The sequence below is a fragment of the Magallana gigas genome, chromosome 8 (assembly GCF_963853765.1).
Source record: "Magallana gigas chromosome 8, xbMagGiga1.1, whole genome shotgun sequence".
Taxonomy (NCBI): domain Eukaryota; kingdom Metazoa; phylum Mollusca; class Bivalvia; order Ostreida; family Ostreidae; genus Magallana; species Magallana gigas.
In genome coordinates, this window is record NC_088860.1 from 24,177,776 (window position 1) to 24,199,550 (window position 21,775).

Sequence of the window (21,775 nt, forward strand, 5' to 3'; positions counted from 1 at the left end):
TAACTAAAAGCGATTTTATTATAAAAATAGAACGTTACAAAATAATTTTAGTTACCGAGAAACGATCGGTCTATGTCGAATTTGTTTACCAACTTTTTGAGCCCGAGCGGCTTTCGTATTATTCGTGTTATTGACGGCATTGAAGTACACAGTATCGAAATATCTGGAAAATAACGTACATGATGATAACAGTGTGACAATATGCTTCAAAATAATTCTAAGATGTTTTTCTGCAAAAAGTGTTCATATATTTGTTGATAATGTATGATAAATATAATGTACACTGCATGGTTCATAAATCCACTATATCCAAACCCATATCAGATTTACCCCCCCCCCCCTCCCTAAATGCACATACAAAATAATGTATTACATTGAAGAAAAAAGTAAAAATATTGGAAAAAAATTATTAAAGCGAAGTCTGATTGATTTTAAATCTACTTTAAAAATGGTGAAACAAATTGAAACCTCCATAGATTTTTCAAAAAAAATTCCACCTATCGATCCGAAAATATTGCGTCGTTTGGAAAAATACAAGAACCAATGTAAAAATATGTAAATATTTAGATATTGTTCAAGCACATACATGTAAATAACATATTAATTCTGACATTCTTTACCACCAGTTACATGCACGAACCCAGAAAACTTCCTTGGGGGGGGGGGGGGGGTTCCGAGGAATGGGGGGGGGGGGGGGCTAGATGGGCCCCGGAGCCTTTTTTCGTAAAATTTTCAAAGTGAATTTAATAAAACTGAATTTTCCAGAGGGCCCCCTTTAAATCTGCGCATAAGTTAGACTTGTTCTAATTAGCATGTTACATGTACTATGGTAATATTTAATGTATACATTTTATATTTGGCGATAAAACGGGTCAAAACTTCATTTACATTCCTATTATCGTGACTGTAATATTCGACTTCATACAATGTAACTGTCGTGAGTGATATGAAAATGCAATGGCCAGTAAATATATTAGCCTTATACAGACAGACGGACATACCATTAATTTTTTTCTTGATTCTATTTCTCTTTGCTTTCTCTATTAAACATTTTTATGTTTTTAAAATGACGGGTTAGAATTTCATCACTCTAAAATTTTGTCAAATTTATTTCAACAACCTGCAGATCTCACACAGGCACCGATGATAGATCTATACGGATTAGCTAACCATATACGGTTCGACTAATATATATTTTGATGCACTTCCGGTCTTGTAGCTGACCCTTTGTTTTGGTTCGGTAGGGATGTCTCTGGAGAAAAAGGGATCAAAGGGAAATAAACCGGCATCAAAGAGAGACATTTTCAAGAAACCTGTCGACAAACATTCGGTAAGTACATTTTTTCAGTCATTCTTTCCGATATTTCCACCTTTTTAATGATTGAAGCAGGAGGACGTGAGAACCGGCACTCCTCAACGTTCTTCTCAAATTTACAACGCAGAATATTCCAAAATATTGATTGTTGTTTCCGTCTGTTTAGATTGGTCTGGAAAAAAGTGTTGTAGATACCTGTTGCTCTTTCAAAGAGGGGTAGTTCTGTTATTATAGATAGTTAAACACAGGAAATGATTTTCAAGTGAAACAAGAGAAATAATTTTCAAGTGAAACAAGAAATGAAAATACACCTCTTATATTACATATATTGTAGTATACCAGTCTAATGCATGCATGGATAGCTAATGTATCCAATTCATTGATTAATGAACAGTGGAACCTAAAGAGTTTAGATTTTGTCCCTTTTATGGCTAGCCTATATTATCAGTCCATGTACTGTATTTGAGTCATGGTTGTTTTTTTGTTATCACATGGGAGTACTACAGTTGAAAAAAATTGTTAAAACTATCCCATGATTTGTCAATGGACGAGAAGGAAAAAATATGTTCAACAAGTATTGAATATCTCTTTATACAATTGTGTACAACAATTGCTTTAATATAGAAAATGGATGTTTCTGAAATAGACTACCATGTTATTGTGAAGTTTAGTAAAGAATTCAAATGAAAGGCAATGCCTACATAACATGTAACTATATTGATTGAATGGTTGATTTAAGCTAAGGAGCACGAATGTACTAACAAATTTTAGCTTATATACTTTTTCCACTGGAAAATCATTCTCATTGAATATAAACTCAAGATAATTCCTTTGATATTTATATTATTGATATTTTATATGTTCTGTTTTACTACTATGGTACGTGTAATGTATGTCGTTGATTTATCCTCTTGGAATTTTTGAGGAATTGATGAAGAAAGCTGATCAGTGACCAACCCATGTATCCATTACAATCGGTAAAATCTTTGCAACAGGATATAATACACAACCATTGGTCGTTCTGCATTACTACTGTACTGGCTATTTCAAATTGAAGGACTCAAAGACATAGGGATCCTAACCTAGCTTGCAAGCTCTCTCTCTCTGGGCAGTTAATGTCACTGCGCATTTATATAGAGTATTCGCCCAGTGTGATAGTCGATGGGATCTTCAAGAGTTTGGTTCTGATATGAGTGTTGTCCACTGACAGTTTACAAGTTTATTGGGGAAACAAAATCATCCACTGCAGATTTTGTGGATCTTATTTGCTCTGCTTACTCTATGAATCTATGAAGACACTGGGTTGAATAATTTGAGTTTCCTGTGAATTGACTTTCTCTCACAACCCAAATTTATTGCCTTTGAGTTTTGAAGATTTCTGATTATATGTGTATTTTTACAATTTTGCAGTGTATTAAACTTTTAATACTTTTTGGTATAATTTCTTGACTTAAGAGATTTATTAAACTTAGTTCATATTGATTGACCCATTTTCACCAGTTATTCCCCTTAGGCCTTTTGCTGCTTGTATGCACATTTAGGTATAAGCTAACAGATATCAATATACTGGTAATCAAATATTAGATTTAAGAGATATATGCATGAATTTTATGATTACAAAAATAAGTTCCAAGGAATGTCCAAAGTTGATGTTCAAGTTTTCTTTTGAACCCCCCCCCCCCCCCCCCCCCTCACAAAATAGAATTTTTTAACACACACACACTTAAGACAACAGTATTTATCGGTGATATTTTAGAGTTTTCAGTCATTTTGAGAAGTGGTTTGAGAATATTTTTCTTACATGTACTAAGGCATTGTGAATACAACCAGTATCAGATAAGAAAATACTATCAATAAGAGCTAGATGAAAGGTATTAATTATTTTAATTTTATTGAGATTAATAATTAAGTGTATAAATGTAAACATAGATAATTTTAAAAAATATTTTTTCTAGTATAAAAGCCAAAAATTTATGATACGAAAAAAAATAATGATATTTCAGAGTTTTCAAACATTGCAGAGAGGTAGACATTGAGTTTTTGAGAATTTTTTTCTTGTTTTCTTGCAATCTCTATCTTGTGAAGAAGTTGACAAATTTATATTTTATTTCATTTTTATCGGAGACAGTTTCTGAATTTTTTTTTTTTGGGGGGGGGGGGGGGGGGGGTGGGGGTAAATACTATATTGGGGTGAAAAAAACCAATGTATACAGATTAGCATATAGAACTACAAATAGGACCATTTACAAGTTATCGAAGGCAAATGCTTATTGTTTTCTAAGTACATGTATAACAAATATATACCCTCTACATAATAATAAATGGGACCATTCTACAAAAGTCATTATGCATGTAACATTCACCAACTAATGATTCTGTGGTTTTATTACATGTAATATACAATATGATGTCTAGCAATCCAGAAAGCAAATTTTTAAAAAAGAATCATAGAATTTAATCCATTAAGGGAGGGGGGTCCACTGTTATATAATCAAGATTTACATTGACAATCTGACTAAATTATGCACAGTTTTGCTCCATGTTTTACCTTTTGATACAGGTAAATGACACTCAAGATAAATTACAAATTTTCATCAGAATCCCAAAAATTTAATAATTCAATGCAAGAAATTTTTAGATAATTGGAAAAAATAATAATGACACTAAGCATTGGTGATCTTGTTCGTTGTTAGATGCATGAAGCAAAAAGTTGGTGTACATCCAAAGTGTATTAATATTTTTGTTATCAAACCAATGTGTTCCAGATGTCGGAATTACATAAGTTTATTGCTGGTTTTACCTATTGTGAAAGGTATGGTAAATACCGCTTCAAGTACATGTACAGTGTGCAAAAAGATTTCTTCATAAACACACAAGGGAATAAAAAAAAAAAGCTAAGATAAAGTCTTCTTGTTGCTGAACTAATCCCTTTTTAGTGCTTGTGCAATTGAAGGTTATATAAGAGTGTTCGTGAATGTTCTGTAAACCTGAACACAACATAACACTTACTTGGAAACCCGCATGTGATGAATTAATTATTGGTAGATTGACGCATAGGGCTTTTCCTTATCAAAGAGGTAACGATATTAGTTAAATGTCTGTGCATTTGCATTAAAAGAATTTAATGAGTTACGGTAAGCAGAGTTGAGCATGCATATACAACGTACATAATTATGTTCAGGAGATTGGACTTGTCATTTAAATAAAAGGTTTTTTTTATAAATAAACCTAGTATAATATAAAGTTTAATGAATGCATGTGGTAGTATGGGTCAGAGAAAGCATAGAAAATTCAATGATAAAAAGCTGTAAATCACAGATCGTAGGTTACAATTTTTCTTCAATTTTACATTTTTAAATTTTTGCAGCAAAATGGGGTTATTTTTAATACATAAAATTTATAACATCATTAAAAAAGTGAAGTAAAAAGTACAATGCAACTATACCCCTCTCCTTTTACACACATGCATGCACACAACCTTACATCCAATAAAGTGTGTGGAGATTGGCAATCTTGCAGGAGGCGGTCATAGTCCAAGATACCTGGTGATTTATGATCATATTATGCTTCAGGGACCTGGGTTAAACTATGTAAAAATTAAGCATGTCATCTGATGTTATATTGGAACGAATATAATTAAACTCTGTTTATACTGAATAATTAATTACTTCTAAGAACATTATGAATATTGTCCTAAATGCAAACATAGACAAAACAAAAAAAGAAACGATGGAGAAAAAGGTTTTGGGTCTTGGGAATTAAAAAATCGGTTGATGATGTATCAATAAATATCAAATACCTGTACGGTGTAGTGGTTTTTCTAACTCAGACATTCTGTAGATCAAATTTTTCATTTCATTATTCACTAAGGTAATTAATAATTGATTAAGGAAATCAATAAGAATCCAGCTTTTACATGTATACCTCATAGACTATCATATTGTTGTTTTACTGTATCTTGAAGTCAATGTACCACTTTCTAATCAGTAATGAAAATAATAAATATAATATTACAAAATAAGTTTATTGAACTGAATGGATGACAAAGATTTTTTTTTGTATTCACAATATGCTATTGATTCAAGTCCAGAAAACCTATCACAATACATGTACTCAACTTTGTGTAATGGCCAAGGTGTTTACAAACACACCAGAGGTCACCTATAGATTGATATTGTCAATAACCATTGAACAGAATGCCCCATATATATTAAGTCTCTAAAAAATCTGACGTCAGTGAATTGGATTTTTGCCTACAGGATCTTAATAAAAAATACAAAGCAAAAACCAGACCGGCCTTCACACAAACCTCCTAGCATGTGTCAGCTTTTCGGGGTTTTGGATTGGGTCCAGTCCATTGAACTTGAGGCCCCAAAAAGAAACAGAGCAAGACCGTGACACTTAATTGGCCAACTTATTAATATGGAATATGGAAAAATGTGACAGGCAGTTGTGTAGGTGCTATTTTTGGCATCCAGAACTCTGGAGAAAAAATGATTTGTGTCCAATTTGCATGTGAGAAGTTCAGAACTTGTGTACTTGTTTGTTACATTTAGAACTGGTGATGAGATCATAGCAGGAAATGTAGATATACAGTGTACTAGCAATCTGACAAAACTTTCTGAACACTAGCTTGATTTGAACCCAGAAATCTTTATTAAAAAATCATGTTTCTATAAATAAGCCTGCATGGTTATTTTTAAATTATTATTTTTATTTTATCATTTTGTCAAATTTAATTAAAACTGCAAAAATGAGACTTTGTAAGAAATAAAAAATTAAAGTGAAATACATGCATCCCTCTTTCTGTAAATGAAAGTACATGTACCAGATTTCAAATAATATTTCATCATACTCTTTAACAGAAAAAAATGAATTACAAAAAAAATACAACGTGGATGTGCAATGAAAATATAAACAGAGAGAATCTCTATAGCTTTTGTTACACAATTGTTTCGGTGCATACACACTGAATTCTTAATTTCAGTGTGTATGTCTTTTAATTACTAAACAAACTTCTGCAGGATGAATACATTGTACGGTATCTACTAGGTAGAAAACATTGGTTTATTTTTTAATAGTCAAAACCTTTTTTGCAAGTATTTTTAAAACATATTATTTTGAGGAATATCAGAAGATATACCCATGACAAAATCAGATCATTATCTTCGAACTTCTCAGATATTTATAAAAACTTTAAGTGTTCTTTTGTTTTATTCAAACTATTTATAGGTACATGTACTATGGGTATGTTTTTTTTTATGGCAAGATATTTTTATTGGTATAAGAAGTATTTACAATTTGTAAGAACTTGTTTCTGATCTTCCTCAATACATGAGTTGATGAACAAATATGTTAAAAAAGGGGCCTCAAAAAGAAAAACCCAAGACCCTTAGATTTTATTTTTTCTTGTCCTTATTGTGTTACGACAAAAGCAACGATACACACACATATATAATATATATATATATGATAAATCTTAAGTGATACATTATTCCACAAGATATAGCCTATAATTATAGGAATCCCCATCCTCTAACCTAATTTTTCTTGTATCCTATGTTAAGATGAGTTCAGTTGTACTATCTGCCTTGAAAGAATTTCATTTTATGATCACCATAGAAACAAAAGCCTTTGGTGAGCAATGTGGCTCATGGGCCTCTTTTTCTCCCAACCCTCACTGCTCAAAAAACTCCTGACAAAACTATTACTTTTCTCTTTAAAATAGTATGAAATTATCACAAGGATTGTCTATCTAGTGTAATTAATAACAGTAAGGTTGTTGCGTAGTTTTTCATGTAAATACATGTAACTCAGGTCAGCACGTTTTTGAATGTCAAGGCTTTAGAAAAAACTCAGATTAAGAAAAACAATTTCATTTGTTCTCTCTCCTCCCCATTTATTTTGCTGTTTGTCAATTTATTTCATTCATGTACAAATACCGATATCGCAGTACTTCTCCCATGGGCAATATCAATGTCTACACAAAAGATAAATTTTTTGTTAAAAGTGTTTTTCAGTAATGAAAAAATAAAAAAATTGAACAATATTATGTTTTCAAAAAAAAAAATGTTGTCTATATGTAATAAAGTCCATGAATTATCATTTATGTGACAGCTTTTAAGTTTCTAAAAATTACTTATATACATCCAAATACTGCTTTCTCAATCTTCTCCACATGGCCTCTGAGCAGAACAGATTCTAGCTGCTCTGTATGGTTTCAGTTGAGTGGATTTATCGACCTGCAAGCCTTCAAATGATAATTGTCATACATAAATTGATTTTCTTCCATGTTTTAGCTCTGTATAGAGAAACAGCTAGCCAGCCTTCATTGAATTCAGGATTTGTTTTGTGTTGGTCCTCTAGATTAGTCATGTGACTATGAGTGACGTTTTTCAGTTGTATACGGTACATATATAGGATTGTTAAGAACAGTAATCCTTCCTTTAAATACAAGCTGAGCTTGGCCGTGGTGTGTGTGTGAAGTGTTACAAGACTCTTTAACTCCCGTCAAAAGAAGAAATAACCCACAAGGACTTTTTGTGTAACAAACACATATACACACAGAATTCAAAAATGTCTGCTGGTGTCAAAGTGAGTGAGCCGGGAATGGAGGGAAGCGTGAAGAACGAGGAGGTCTTTGAGGCGGCAAAGAAGATGATGGGCCGGGAATTCCAGACCGTACTGGCTGCCCTCCTCAAAATCCTCCCCGACTATGAGGATATGCTGGTAAAGTTCATAATGATAACTCCTCTCTTTTAGTCACACTGACCATTGCTCATATAAACCTTTCAGTCAGCTACTTCAACTAATGAGGGACAAGTGTATAAGATTCAGATTTCTAACCTGAAATTGTTAAGTTTTTGTGTTCTGATCTGCTGATAAATGAAAAATGTGCCTATCTGTTTTATCTACAAAGGATTTGGAATGTTTGGCTGACTGCAATAAATGAAATTTCACGAAACATGACATATGTCAAGCTGTTACATATTGCATGTCCGACAGAATCTAGCTATGTGGGCACTAGGCCAGGATTTATTTTAGTTTGAAAGGTTTCAGAATGGGTCTATGAGGCTGTTTTTTAATCATTTCATTCTTATAAACCTTTTCTGCTGAGAAAGTTACATATTTAATGCCGGGCAATGTGTGTGTTGTTGTTTTCTTTTTTGTATTGCGAAAGGTCGGTGTGTCCCTCTCCTTGAATTTGATTGGTTGGAAAAAAGGGTGTGTATAATCATAGGAAGAGTTCAACGGCTTTCCCAGTATCTGGCGGAAGAAAATATTGATAACATGTTTAAACCACACAGACAGCATCGCATTTATGTAAAAAAAAAAAAAAATGTTTTGTTTATCTTATTTATTTATTTATAGTTAGATTTCATTTAGACTGATATCAAACTGACTGTTTGTTTCTTCATTTTTTTGATATATTTGAAATTATCTATTTTTCTTGTGCATGCTCTGGGCATTTATTTTTAAATTTAATCAAGTTTGTTTGGTTAAAAGGCTTCCAGTTGGGTGCGAAGGGCTTTGACCTGGTTTGATTAAGGTTTCTGCTCCATAAATTTTTATTTGTATACTGTGTAAAGTGAGAATTGAATACAGGCGATATTTTTGATATCTTGTAGGATCTTTTTGTAAGAACCAGTTTTACTCGGGCAATAAAGATTTTAGGGCTGTAATGTCACGTTATTTGTGAAATTTGAAGATAAAATTGTTTGCTTTCACTTACTTTATATCTTGTATCAAATTAATTTAAGCGTCATTGTTTTGACAAGTGTCAATTGAACAAAAAGAATTTTCAAAAAACCTATTGCATGCAAAAAAGCTGTAAATTTCAAGTAATGGAATATTTGATATGACATACTTTTATTTTAAAAATGTTAAGTTTGCATGTTTTGAAAAAACACTACGGTGTTGGGTGTTTGATATTATATATGATATAAGTCAAGATGGGATATTTGACATAGATGCACGCATTTTAAAATGCAGACTTTGCATGTTTTTTAAAACTTAAATTTTATTAATGATCCTAGTGTGTGGGTGTTGTGAGTTTGATACGTATAATATATACGTCAAGTTATTCACCGGGTAGGAAGTTTGATATACAAGAAGTTCATTACAGTGTGTACTTGTAAAGCTTAGTATGACGAAGTAACGATCGAGGGTTATGTTATTTCCTGTTGAGTGTTTATACTGGCAGATCCTTTATTTACCAAGCGAACTTAACAGTGCTCAAAATTGTTACTTTTCTTTTAAAAACTTGTTAATTGGATTATTTGTTGTGTCGACTTTAATTTTAGATATTTATTCTTGGAATGCCAGCGGGATCAACAATCGGTTCGGTTGGAGGACTTTAAATGAGATCTTATGACATCTTTTTCATAAATTGCATAATTGTTAAAAAAAGTTGGTGAAGTGTAAAGACCGGTGTTTGGGTGGAGATATTTCTATACAATTACTTTGCAGTGGAAAATTTAATTGAGTTTTACATTAGTTTGGACTTTTCTGCACACTTTATCCATCATTTCATTGGGGGAAATATATGTGTACCAGGAAGTCACAGTGACTGCAGGGTTATATGGCCGTCATCTACATTAAATGAGTCGAGTCTACTTGCAGTTTCTATATTTCAACTTTGAACTTTCATTAAGGCAGGAATGCCAGGAACAGATCTGCTTCAAAGAAAAGCTTCAAAAAGGACTCGCTTGGTAAAAACCCAATGTTTGAATTGCATGTTCATAATTAAATCGTTCGATGTTTGATACTTTCATTTACAGTGTTCAAAGGTTCATGGCTGTAGTTTTGTTTACAAAGTGTTTTCTACATTGAGTTTGTTTCTTCTTTTAGACCTTTAAGGTAATTCATTATTTCAAAACAAACTAAGTGCTGGTATACCTGTTATAAACCTTTCAGGATTTAATCAGTTCTTTTATGTTTTACTGCAATTGGTCTGGTCTCATGCCAATATCTTTTGGCAGAATAGTTCCAGACATTTTTAAAGCTTATTCTTTTTGGAAAACCTTATCAGTAGGTGTATGCATGTTTTATAATAAACAGATTGCAGGTGTTGAAATTTTGATTAACATTTTAAAGTTTAAAAAATAAATATGGGTTCAAAAGTACACAGGTAAAACTTTAACTGAATATATAATGATGAAATAATTCAAACTAGGAATTATTTTTGTTTGAATGGCATGTACTGAATAACCAAAGTAAACTAGCTGTCCTGTCATGGTTCATGACTTAGGTTATGTAATTACCCAGAACTCTCTGCCTCTGTATCTCATTAAGGGAAACATTGGCAGTTTGCCAGCCGATAGCAGATCAATATTTACATGGACAGACAGAAATTCCTCTGCCTTCTCTTTGAAGGTCAAACAGACGGAGACGACTAAGAAGAATCTATCATATCTGTTTTTTTAAACTCTTGATTGTTAAAAGTAGTGTTGAGTAAGACATGTGATTCTAGTGTGTAGCGTGCAGTGTTTAGATTCTTTGGTATGTGAACCGGATATTGTTTATTACCTTTGTGACTCGGTGCACAGTTCATAAGTGTAAAACATGTTGCCGGATACCAGTAGCCAGGAACCGAAAGTTAAAGAGGGTTCCAGTCAGAAAAAGCCCGCCAAGAAACGGTCAACTAAGTCTAAGGAAAGAGGCCAGACCACAGTAAGTTCATCAGGGTCAGATTAACTAGAGAAATTGACCCCATAGCTCTGATAAAATATATGATAAAAATGGAGGAGTGCACTAGCTGTCAGAGCCGGCTAGCTGATTTAGTGCCGCTAGAGTTTGTAAGATGAATCAGTGAAGGAATTAAATCCAGGTAAGAGAAGTGTTTTATGTTCAATGCTAGCGAGGAAATTTACCAGACAGTTAAAATGACCCCATTGAACCCTTCTCCTTGTTGTAAGGCTAGTTTTGCACTAAATTTTTACCTGCCTGAATTCTGATGTAATTGATTGTTTGTCAACAACGTGGCTATGAAGTTAGACAGTGCTGGGAGTGGGGAGTGAGCTGTGGACTTGTTGTACCTGTTGTCTGTCCTTGGTATATGACATATCTCCTACCTGTCTTCTTGGTGGTCTGGTCATTGAGTTGTTTGACCCGTGTCCCCTGTCCTTGACTGTTGTGGACACTGAACCTGCCCCCTTAAGTTAATTAAAGGCACCCACCATCAGGGTTTGATATTTATCGTAATTGTCAAGCAGTCCCTGCAGCTATAATCCATCAAAAAATGAGACAATAAAACTGATGATTAAGGTTTATCCTGTATCCTGTATAGAAAGAGGATTACAATGTACCATGGGTAAATGAATTTAATTAAAACAATTATATAATGATTCAGTAACCGCACATGCATGTATACTTACCAGTAATATTTTAAGATCAGAATAGAAGGAAGAATCTTAAATGTCTCTGTCTTTGAAGTGTAAGTTTTCATGCACTTGGACAACTGATTCATAGCATTTTTCAAATTTTTTTTGATGATTTCACTGCATAAAAACAGATCTGCGCAGTTTTCTCCGACAGATTCTGTCAAATCATTGCGTTTTATTTGCGCTGCGGGCTTTCTGCAGTAGTCCATCAGACTGTGCAGTGGTGTTTGATGTTGATCTAGGAATTCCTGTCAAGTTCATACATTCTGATGAACATTTCCAATCAATACTTGTATAGCAACATCAGGCTTTGGAGAACCTTCCATTCCAGACAGTTCTTTCATTGATTTCCGAAGAAAACACAAACATGTTCATTCAGTTGCTGAAATTTTTTCATAGATGGAACTTGTTTGCATCCGAGTAATAATAAAAACGCCCTTTGGGTGTTTTTTAAAACGAAGAGAAGACGTTTGCACGGTAATTTAAAAAAAAAAATGAGAGAAAAGGATTCTCCGTAGAATACTTCATCTTGGGAAACTGTCTCCATTAAGATTGAAAAAAAAAATTACAATTTCTCAGGCACTGATGCAGGTGACGGTGTTAAATTTGTTGATTTATCCTACATTTTGCTGCTTTTGTATTACAGGTAGAAAACCTAGTTCGTCCATTCATTCTGAAGGATGAGGACTACAAACGGCTCATGGACATCATGCTGGGGGAGTTCAACAAAGGGCTCGGGAAGGAGACCAACCCCACCGCCAAGGTCAAGATGTACCCCACCTACGTCAGGGACGTCCCCGACGGATCAGGTAAGACCCCATTTCATTTGTCGTTTGGGGGGTTGGGATGACTTCCAGTAAATATGTATTTATTGGATCATATTCTAATTCTCTGCAATAATCAGCCAGATAGCTCAGGTGGGGTGTGGGGGTTGGGGGTGTTTCAACTGAATTTCAGTAAATATGTATTGATTTGTATCGATTATGTATTTATTGTGTCATAAACCCCTCTTTGAAATAATCAGCTGGATGGGTCAGGTAGGCTCCAGTTAATTCCAGACAGGGATGGAGTAATGCTAATTAATGTGTAATATTGTAATTGAGTGTACCAGTAATTAATTACACATTTTGATGTAATTTAAAGCATTGGGTACTCTATATATCCAAATTTTTAATAACGTATAATCATAATTAAATTTTTTGTAAGAAAAGATAAAAAAAAATATGTAATAAATTACCAGTACATTTCAATTAGATCAAATACTAGGAATAAAAAAAATGGCTGCTTCTTCTTCCTGCAATAGTTAATCATTTGAGTTATTCATTATTTTCATATTACATCCTTAACAAATTATTTGTTTTTATTCATATTCCCTTCCTAGCAAATTGCTACTTTTTTTTCATTTGTCTGTTACTTCAGCAAATGTGTATTGATTGCATTACAAACCCATCTCTGCAATAATTAGATTTGTGAAATTAATCATTGATATGGGTTGTTTTTGGTTTTCTAGTAAATTGCTTGTTGTGAATGATGCTCACATATGGGTGATTACTTTGTGTTTTGCAGAAAATGGGAATTTCCTAGCATTGGATTTGGGTGGGACAAACTTCCGGGTTTTACTCATAAACCTGAATGGTCAGGAAGTGACCATGGAGAGCAAGATCTACCTGATCCCCCAGCACATCATGACCGGCACCGGTGAACAAGTAGGTTCAACCCCACAGAACATTATGACCTGCTAATTCCTTGTATAACAATATGCTGTGGAATCATTAAAATTCGTGGTGGCTCAATTTTCGTGGTATTCGTGGGTAGCCCTCGCCCACGAATTTACATACTCAACGAAAATTAATTATAAAAGAGTAAGTTTACCATATCTGAAACTGAAAACTGGCGCATCCACGAAATTACACTCTCACAAATATGCAAAAAACCCACAATCCATGAAAATTGGCCCCCACAAAATTAAATGATTCCACTGTATACCGTTGATGCTATTGCTTATGACTTGTTGTGGGCAACAAGTATGTACCTATTTAAAGAACAAAATTTACGCTTGATTCACAAAAATGATGATGGTGTTGATTTCACTTTGTTCATGATTTGGAATCTTGACCATGCATGAGCACCAGTGAGCACATAAACTCAACTTCACAGAACCTTCTGACCTAGTCATGTTTAACAAGCAATTGCTTACTGAACACTATTAATTTACAGTAGATAGGGGAAATATGATGGTGTTAATTTCATCACTTTGTTAATGGCGTAGATTAAAAAAAAAAAATTAACTGATGATGTTGAAATCATCATGACCTTTACTACTGCAAAAAAACAAAAATTTGACTCCATGAAATCGATTTTATAAAGAATAATTTTGTCATTATTTTTAATGTTTGAAAATTTTAATTGTACTCTATTTGTGAAAATGTTTTTATACAGAATTTCTTTGTAAGTATTTGTATACATGATATATTAAACATTTTAGATTGATGGCAAAATAAATCTTATTTCAGTTGTTTGACCACATCGCAGAATGCATCCACAAATTCATGAGCAACCACGATCTACTGAAGGAGAAAATTCCCCTGGGATTCACCTTCTCCTTCCCCTGTAAACAGATAGGTTTGAACCACGCCATCCTGACACAGTGGACAAAAGGCTTCAAATGTGAGGGGGTGGAGGGGGAGGATGTGGTCAGACTCCTCCACGAAGCAATCAAAAGGAGGGGGGTAAGTCTCGTCAAATATAGAAGACTACAGTCTAGCTTAAGCTTTAGAGAGTTTTGAATGGAAAGATATGTAATTCATGACTCAGTTTAAAAATGCCGACTCTGGACCCTCCACATTTGAGATAAAAATTCATTTGGTGGGTTCTCAAACAAAGTGACCTAGGGTGTTACAAAAATGATCTAAATGACTTTATTTTAATATTTAAACTTTGGACTCAAAACTATTGAAATTGTACTGATGCCTAAATTCGTTGACGTAGAGAGGGCATTTGAGTTCAATTTGATTTACATTTTGGAGGTAGTGGGGGTTATTTTAGTTTATTTTGGTTTACATTTGGAGCTACGTTTGACATTTTGTAGCTGATTTGGGTGCTTTGTTTTGACAGGATATAGATGTGGAATGCTTAGCTGTGATAAACGATACAGTTGGTGCACTGATGTCATGTGCACACAGTGACCGAGATTGTGCAATAGGTCTAATTCTAGGTAGGTACAGAACAACTATCCTATTTGTGTACCTCTCCTTACTTAATCCCCCCCCCCCCCCAAAAAAAAATACATGTATAAACAGACCGTGAGTATGTACTAGGTGAGTACAGAAACACCATCAAATGGATGTACTTATAAACCAAACAAATGCATGTTTGACAGACTGAGGATGTGCAATAGGTTTCATTCCTTGTGATTTTTAAAATGTTAACTAACTACATGTAACTATAAACCAGCAGTTTGTTGCAGACAAATATTGGTGAATTCATGCTATGCAAGCATTTTAACATAAATATCAACAAATTAAAGAAATACAGTTGAACTTTGATATCTGGAACACTGATATCTTGAATATAATGGTAATGTCGAAGTGATTTGTAAGTCTCAACCCCTTATTTTTGAAGTATTTTACCCTCGATATCTCGAATACTCTGAAAACTCAAAGTTTTTAAACAGTCCCAACAAGTTTAAGATAACAAAGTTTGACTATACTTGTATTTGTAATATATCTTCCAATATTCCTTTGTAAAATCAATGGCCAAGTCACGAAGTGTGAATACAGGACATGGACCACCATATGTGTACCTCTCCTTACTTTTAAAACAAAACAAATACATGTATGTTTAGCACTTTTCCCCCTTTGTATTATCAGTGACTGAAAATATTTATCTGATCGAAGCGTGAACAAAACGCTTATAGTTTGATACGAGATCGATATGATTGTTTTGTTATCCTGGAGAGATCTTTTCACAATTATTTATTACATTTATTCAGCCCTTTTCTTACATGCCCACACAAAACTTGTTGACAAACGTCTGTCTTTGTTAACTGTATAGGCAGCATTGATTCATTGCTATGTGACATATGGGGGGATTTATCATCCATCTAAGTTTTGGTGCTGGGCGGGTTGTTATTTTTTTTAAGGCTGCTTGATGTAAACAAATCATTTTTAAGAAACATAGTACACTAAGGAAGTACATGTAAAAACAGACTGTAAATAAATGTATTTTCTCTTAATTAAGTCCTGTTTGCACAACTGTGTGATGATACAGTTAATGCCATGTCAATGGTTGGTTGTGTACAAACTAAGGTTAAATTTACCATTGATTTCCTGGTAATATTAAGTGCGTAGTAGTTTTATAACAGGCTTACTTAATAATAAATATTCATATGTATTTTATTACCGGTATTTACTGATAAAATGGCTCAATCTATTTCTAGAACACAGACCTCTTTGGTAATTACATTTTTGAATAACCGCGTTTTTAACGGTTCGAAGAACATGAGTTCTACCATGCAGTTATATCATTGGTATGTTGACTAGTATCTGTTGACTGCAGACTTTTACACATGCATGTACTAAGCAACGAGGGACGAGTTTTAAGAACAATTACTGAAAGATGCAAGAGTGTCATTTTAAAAATTAAAAATAAAAAAACCCTCGTTTTCTAAATCCTTCAAAGATTCTTGATGGCGAGATGTATGGTTCAAAAATCCCTTAACGCTTCAGGGGATTTTTGTTTGGCTTTATCTTTATGCTCCAATGAATATCGGTAATTACAATTATGCACATGAACATTGCACAAGGAATTGAAGTAAAAATAGTGGGAAATGCGCAGTTTTAACTCCAAATGATTATGAAAATTTATAAAAAAAGATTAATTACAAACAGATTTCCTCTTCTTCAAAGAAATTTTATTGTAAAAAAAATTTGCACTAGCTCTCTGACTTAATGATATTCCCATGTAAATAATATGTACATGGTATTTGAATTTTTCGCAAACATGCATCACAAAAAGTATAAACAGTATGCAGTCTGCTATAATTATGACAGTCTCTCACAAATTTTCGTTAATAATAATTATTATTTATCAATGTTGAATTTTTGCATTTCTTTTAATAGGCACAGGAACTAATGCTTGCTACATTGAAAAACTAGAAAATGTGGGATTATGGGATGGGGACTACAATGAACCAAAACAGGTAACTTCAAAACTCGATTATGTTATATCGTAAATTATTGTGATTTATGTCAAAATTACTGTTGAGAATCCTTAAAAATATGGTGATTTATATGTTGGAATTCCCTCCATGGAATCTATTGACCAACTTTGATTTATGGTTTATTGTTGATATGAAAATAGCACAGATAGCTGATTTGACGTTGAGTTCTATACTATAACCTAAATATATTCGAGTTTATTTACTGTTTGTGTTATAGGTCATGATCAACACAGAGTGGGGGGCACTGGGAGACGACGGGTGTCTGGACTTTGTCAAGACCGAGTATGACCGACAGGTGGACAAACACTCCATCAACCCAGGAAGACAAATGTAGGTCAAAGGTCAATTTTATTCACTTTAAGAAATTATTTAATTATTCTTCTTTCGCCCAGTAAGAATTTTAAAAAACCAGAAAACCTCAATGTCTTTCTTTTTTCATGCTTTCCATCATCATATTCAAAACTGTTCATATAGTCAATTGATCAGCCATATACATGTACATTCATTTGTACTATTTTATGAATGAATTGTTTTCTACAATTTTTTATTTGCTACTATCTCTCCCTTTAAGACTAGTACTGTAATAAATAATCTTTAACTGTTTTTTGGTTCCCAGATATGAAAAAATGATCTCTGGTATGTACATGGGAGAAATCGTCAGACTGGCCCTGGAGAAGCTACGGAAGCATGGACTTCTATTTGGCGGGAAAGGATCAGAAGAACTATCCACCAGGGGGCGCTTCTATACAAAATATGTTTCAGAAATTGAAAGGTTCGTACATCTGTTTAAGCTTCAAAGTGTAAAATGTACTTTTCTTGCTATTTTCAACTTTTTTAAAGATCTTAAGTACATGTACTGGCTAAAAATTTATACAAAGATACATGAAATTGTTTGTGTATGTGAAGATTTTCCTCTTTTTCTATTTTAGTGATGTAGATGATCACTTCAAGAACACCAAACAGGTGTTTGAGGAATTGGCTCTAGAGAAATATTCCGATGAGGACTGTCGGATCGCTCAGTACGTCTGCTCCTTGGTGTCCACGCGGGCAGCTTTCCTAGCCTCCGTTGGTAAGTGTGTATGTCCCTGCAAGATCTAATTGCTTACATTGATCCATAGAGAACTGGCCCAGGGACCATTAAAGTTAGGCAAGCTCACTCTCGGTTCTCCACTTTATATTTCTTTTGAAAAAGGGAGACTGAGATTCAAAATAGATGAGCTCACTTTTGATCACAGTCTCAATTCTTTGCTACATATTCATTTTGTAAAAGTGAGACTGGGATCAAAAGTAAGTTCATCTGTAGTTTTATGGCCGCTGGCCCAGTTCAGCTAATTAACACTAACTTCTTTTATTTCTAATTAATGGGAAGAATTATTATCTAAGAGGTATCTTAAGCAAATTTGAAAATCTGCCTTTTATTTTCTGACAGTTGGAAACTGAAGAAAACTATATATGGAACAAAAGTTTGGTGCTTGCAATTTTACATTCTCATGATTTGATAGCATACAAGGCAGTATTAGAATAAGCATTAAAAGAAGAATCTACAATATCCCGTTGTTTCTGTAGGCGTGGCTGCTCTCCTGAATAAGATGGACCGACAGGATGTGACGGTGGCAGTTGATGGGTCCCTGTACAGATTCCACCCCCACTTCCATGATCTCATGGTGGAAAAAATTCAGCAACTTGTAAAACCTGGAATTAAGGTAAAAAACGGGGTGTGAGGGAGACTGAATAAAGACAATCATGGGCGTTAATGCCATGTGTGAATTGTATAAGTTCCTTTGAATCAAATGATTTCGAACAATGGTACTTAACTATTGTTAATCTTCAAATCCATAAGTCAAATGATATTTATCATTAAATTGAATGGTACTTGACAACTGACTAATCTTATTGTCATGTGTAGAAAATGAATGTACTAATATTTAAAAGTTTCCTGTTTATATTTTTCAGTTTAAACTAATGTTGTCACATGACGGCAGCGGAAAGGGGGCAGCCATTGTAACAGCTGTAGCCAATCGACTACGAGAGTCGGGGAAAGAGAGTATAGGAGAAAATGGACTAGAAAACTAACAAAAATTCCATATCTGTTTACATTGCAATACCTACAATAATGATAATCTCTACAAATTAAAAGTGGGAGCATCTTTCCCCTATAGAGATTACTAGTAGCATTGGGGTGGAGATGTATCCCCCTTTCTCAGAAATCTCAAGCATGGTTGCCATCCAGCCCCCAGTTTGTGAGATCAGCTTGCTTTTATTTTATATAAAATATTAAAGGTATTGATGTGCTGAACTCTCGTACTGCTCCTCAGTATTGCGCAATTCTGTTTCCAAGTCATAGCTATTTTTGGTTGCCAGAGCACATCAATAATGCACTCTGTGCAAAGGAATCTCAAGTAGATCGCACGTCTGCTTGCTATGTCGAATATATTAGTCTATTCGTGTTGAAAGTATTTTTTTAATAATTGAGTTTCTTTTTTTTCTTGCATTGTGTGAACACTGAACAATAAATCCAAATAGATGTACATACCCCCAAAAAGTTTTACAAATGTTGTTTTTTGTTCTTTTTGCGATCATTGAAGCATAAACTTATTTTTTTTCATGGACTTTTTAATCCATGGAATCGTTTTTAACTTGCTATACATATTTTTGTTATATGACACAAATTTCATTAGAAGCTTTTTTAGCTACAATTACTGATACTGGTCATTTAGGGTCATCACAAGATGCCCTCTCCCTCAGCCAGTCAGTAAACTGTGGCTGGTCCAAACAACAGCCTCTGGGTGCAACTCATCATTATATCATTTGTCCATGCCCCTCCTACTAGAAGAAAAAAAAAAGCATCACTTCAGGACCTACCTGATCATACGATGTAGTTCATTGTCTATAGATTGAAGAACTTCCATACTTCTTTACCAAGAGAAATTGGATTTTTTTTTTCCTTGTTTTTAGGATTGCATTTTCTTCGTGGCTTATGACGGACTTGCTTTGTCTGTGTATTTAGGAAGCATCTAGCTACATCTCTCACCGTTTTAAATCATTCAGCAGTCAAGCATTTAGTTTCAGACTTAGGCTTGACAAGAGGCATTAACTCCAAAACAAAATTTACAAAATATTAAACATGTAATTGAATTTGACAATGAATATTATTTTCCTTTTTTTTTTAAAGCCCAAAATGTGATAAAGGTTTATCTAATGTCTTTCTTGTTTGTTTTACGAACATAGGTTCATTTTTATGTTATTTATAAATTTTTATACAAGTCCTGTGTATTATTATGTTAATAATATTGCAAATAAATGTATATATCAATTCCTTTATAAATGCAGTGAAAATATTAAAAGATAGGATTACCCGTGTCTTTAACCTTCCATTTGCCTCATTTGTGTTCATATTCAATATTTTTTGAGTCATTTCTTACCAGACATGACATAGTTAAAATAATTTTTTCACTTATCATTAATAAACAGAATGATATGGAATCTCACAATGTCTGTTGTTATTTGTATTAATTAAGACAGAGGAAGTAACGCGGTGTTAATATCCAAGTTAAAACAAACAAACTGTTGCCATCTTTAAGCTTTAAGGATCTCCTGAAATGGAAGAGCTTTCTAAAGATACGGAGAAACATTCAGAATTGAGGTACCTCACTACACCCAGACTTATACTTTTAAAGACACTACGTCACAAAATTGCGATTTAAATGTTTTGTTAAATTGTTAATATCGTTCGATTGGGTTGTATATCGTTGTAGCTCAGTGGTTTAAGTATTGGGTTTCTGAACTGCATATCATGAGTTTATGTTCACTGAATTAAATATTTCGAAAATGTAATTTTTCATCCAAAATTGCATAATTTTTGCCTATTTGACTTAAATACTTCTTATCCATTATGATATCTATCATTATCAAGTAATTTTCTGCTGATTTGAGAAAATATTTCAAGGTGTAGTGAGCCATCTTAAGCTAAAATATATAGAATTGTTCATCACTATATAATAGGATATAGCTAAATTAAAAAAAAAATTAAGTATATCTGATGGATAATTTGTTAACAACTCAACGGTAAAGTTTTGGCCCGCTCGGCCTCCTTTATAAATAGTTGGAAAAGTATTTGTTAGAATGTTGCATAATATCTTTCTGAACAGTCAAAGGATGAGTTAAAACATTTACTCAAGTAATTTATGCAGTCAGTTTAATGGGCTTAATTGAAGTAAAACAAGATTTAGTCTTGACAGATATATTCAGTAGATTCTACAAAGAGATTATTTTATATGTGAAAAAAATTGCATTTAGTTAATCTAATAGTCCAATAGTGAATTTGTCCAATAGTTTAAAAAGATTACATCCAAACTTTGATTTCTAAAATACATGTTTTCAGTTCATATGGCCTTATAATAAGATGGCTCTCACACTATATATATATTCTATTACTGTAATTAAATTTTACTTTATAGTCAGGCAACAAATTCTGAAAACTACCACAGTATGAAAAATTGAAAGAATTTTAACTTCAATAAGTTTTAAAGAAATTAAGACAACTTCATACATTTTTATTTAATACAAGTGCACAGATTGATCATGAGAGTGTATATACATGTATATAATGAAGGCAAACAAAAGAGGAAATCAACATCTATACATGTGATTGTGTATTCACTACTTAAAAAAAAAAATTAAGCTGAAACCAAATTAATATCCATGCCTTGCATATTTACTGAGTTAGAAGTATATACAGTACTTTATTACATACTTAGTAATAAATACAGGTTTTTTGCACATGTGTTACAGATGACATCACAAAATCCGTATCGGCCTCCGGAGCTGATACAGGTTATCAGCCCTCCAGGGCTGATA

The 21,775-nt window shown here is 33.4% G+C and overlaps 1 protein-coding gene across 1 annotated transcript; it reads left to right on the forward strand.

Moving 5' to 3' along the window:
• Positions 1-7,796: 7,796 nt before the first annotated feature.
• LOC105346675 (hexokinase-2-like) lies at positions 7,797-19,955 on the forward strand (the record flags this gene model as incomplete). Its single annotated transcript, NM_001308879.1, is given in 11 exon segments — positions 7,797-8,044; positions 12,344-12,506; positions 13,264-13,403; positions 14,211-14,426; positions 14,812-14,911; positions 16,818-16,897; positions 17,136-17,248; positions 17,535-17,690; positions 17,848-17,987; positions 18,485-18,621; positions 18,872-19,955. Coding segments are annotated over 11 exon segments (1,434 nt in total). The 5' UTR covers positions 7,797-7,975.
• Positions 19,956-21,775: the final 1,820 nt, after the last annotated feature.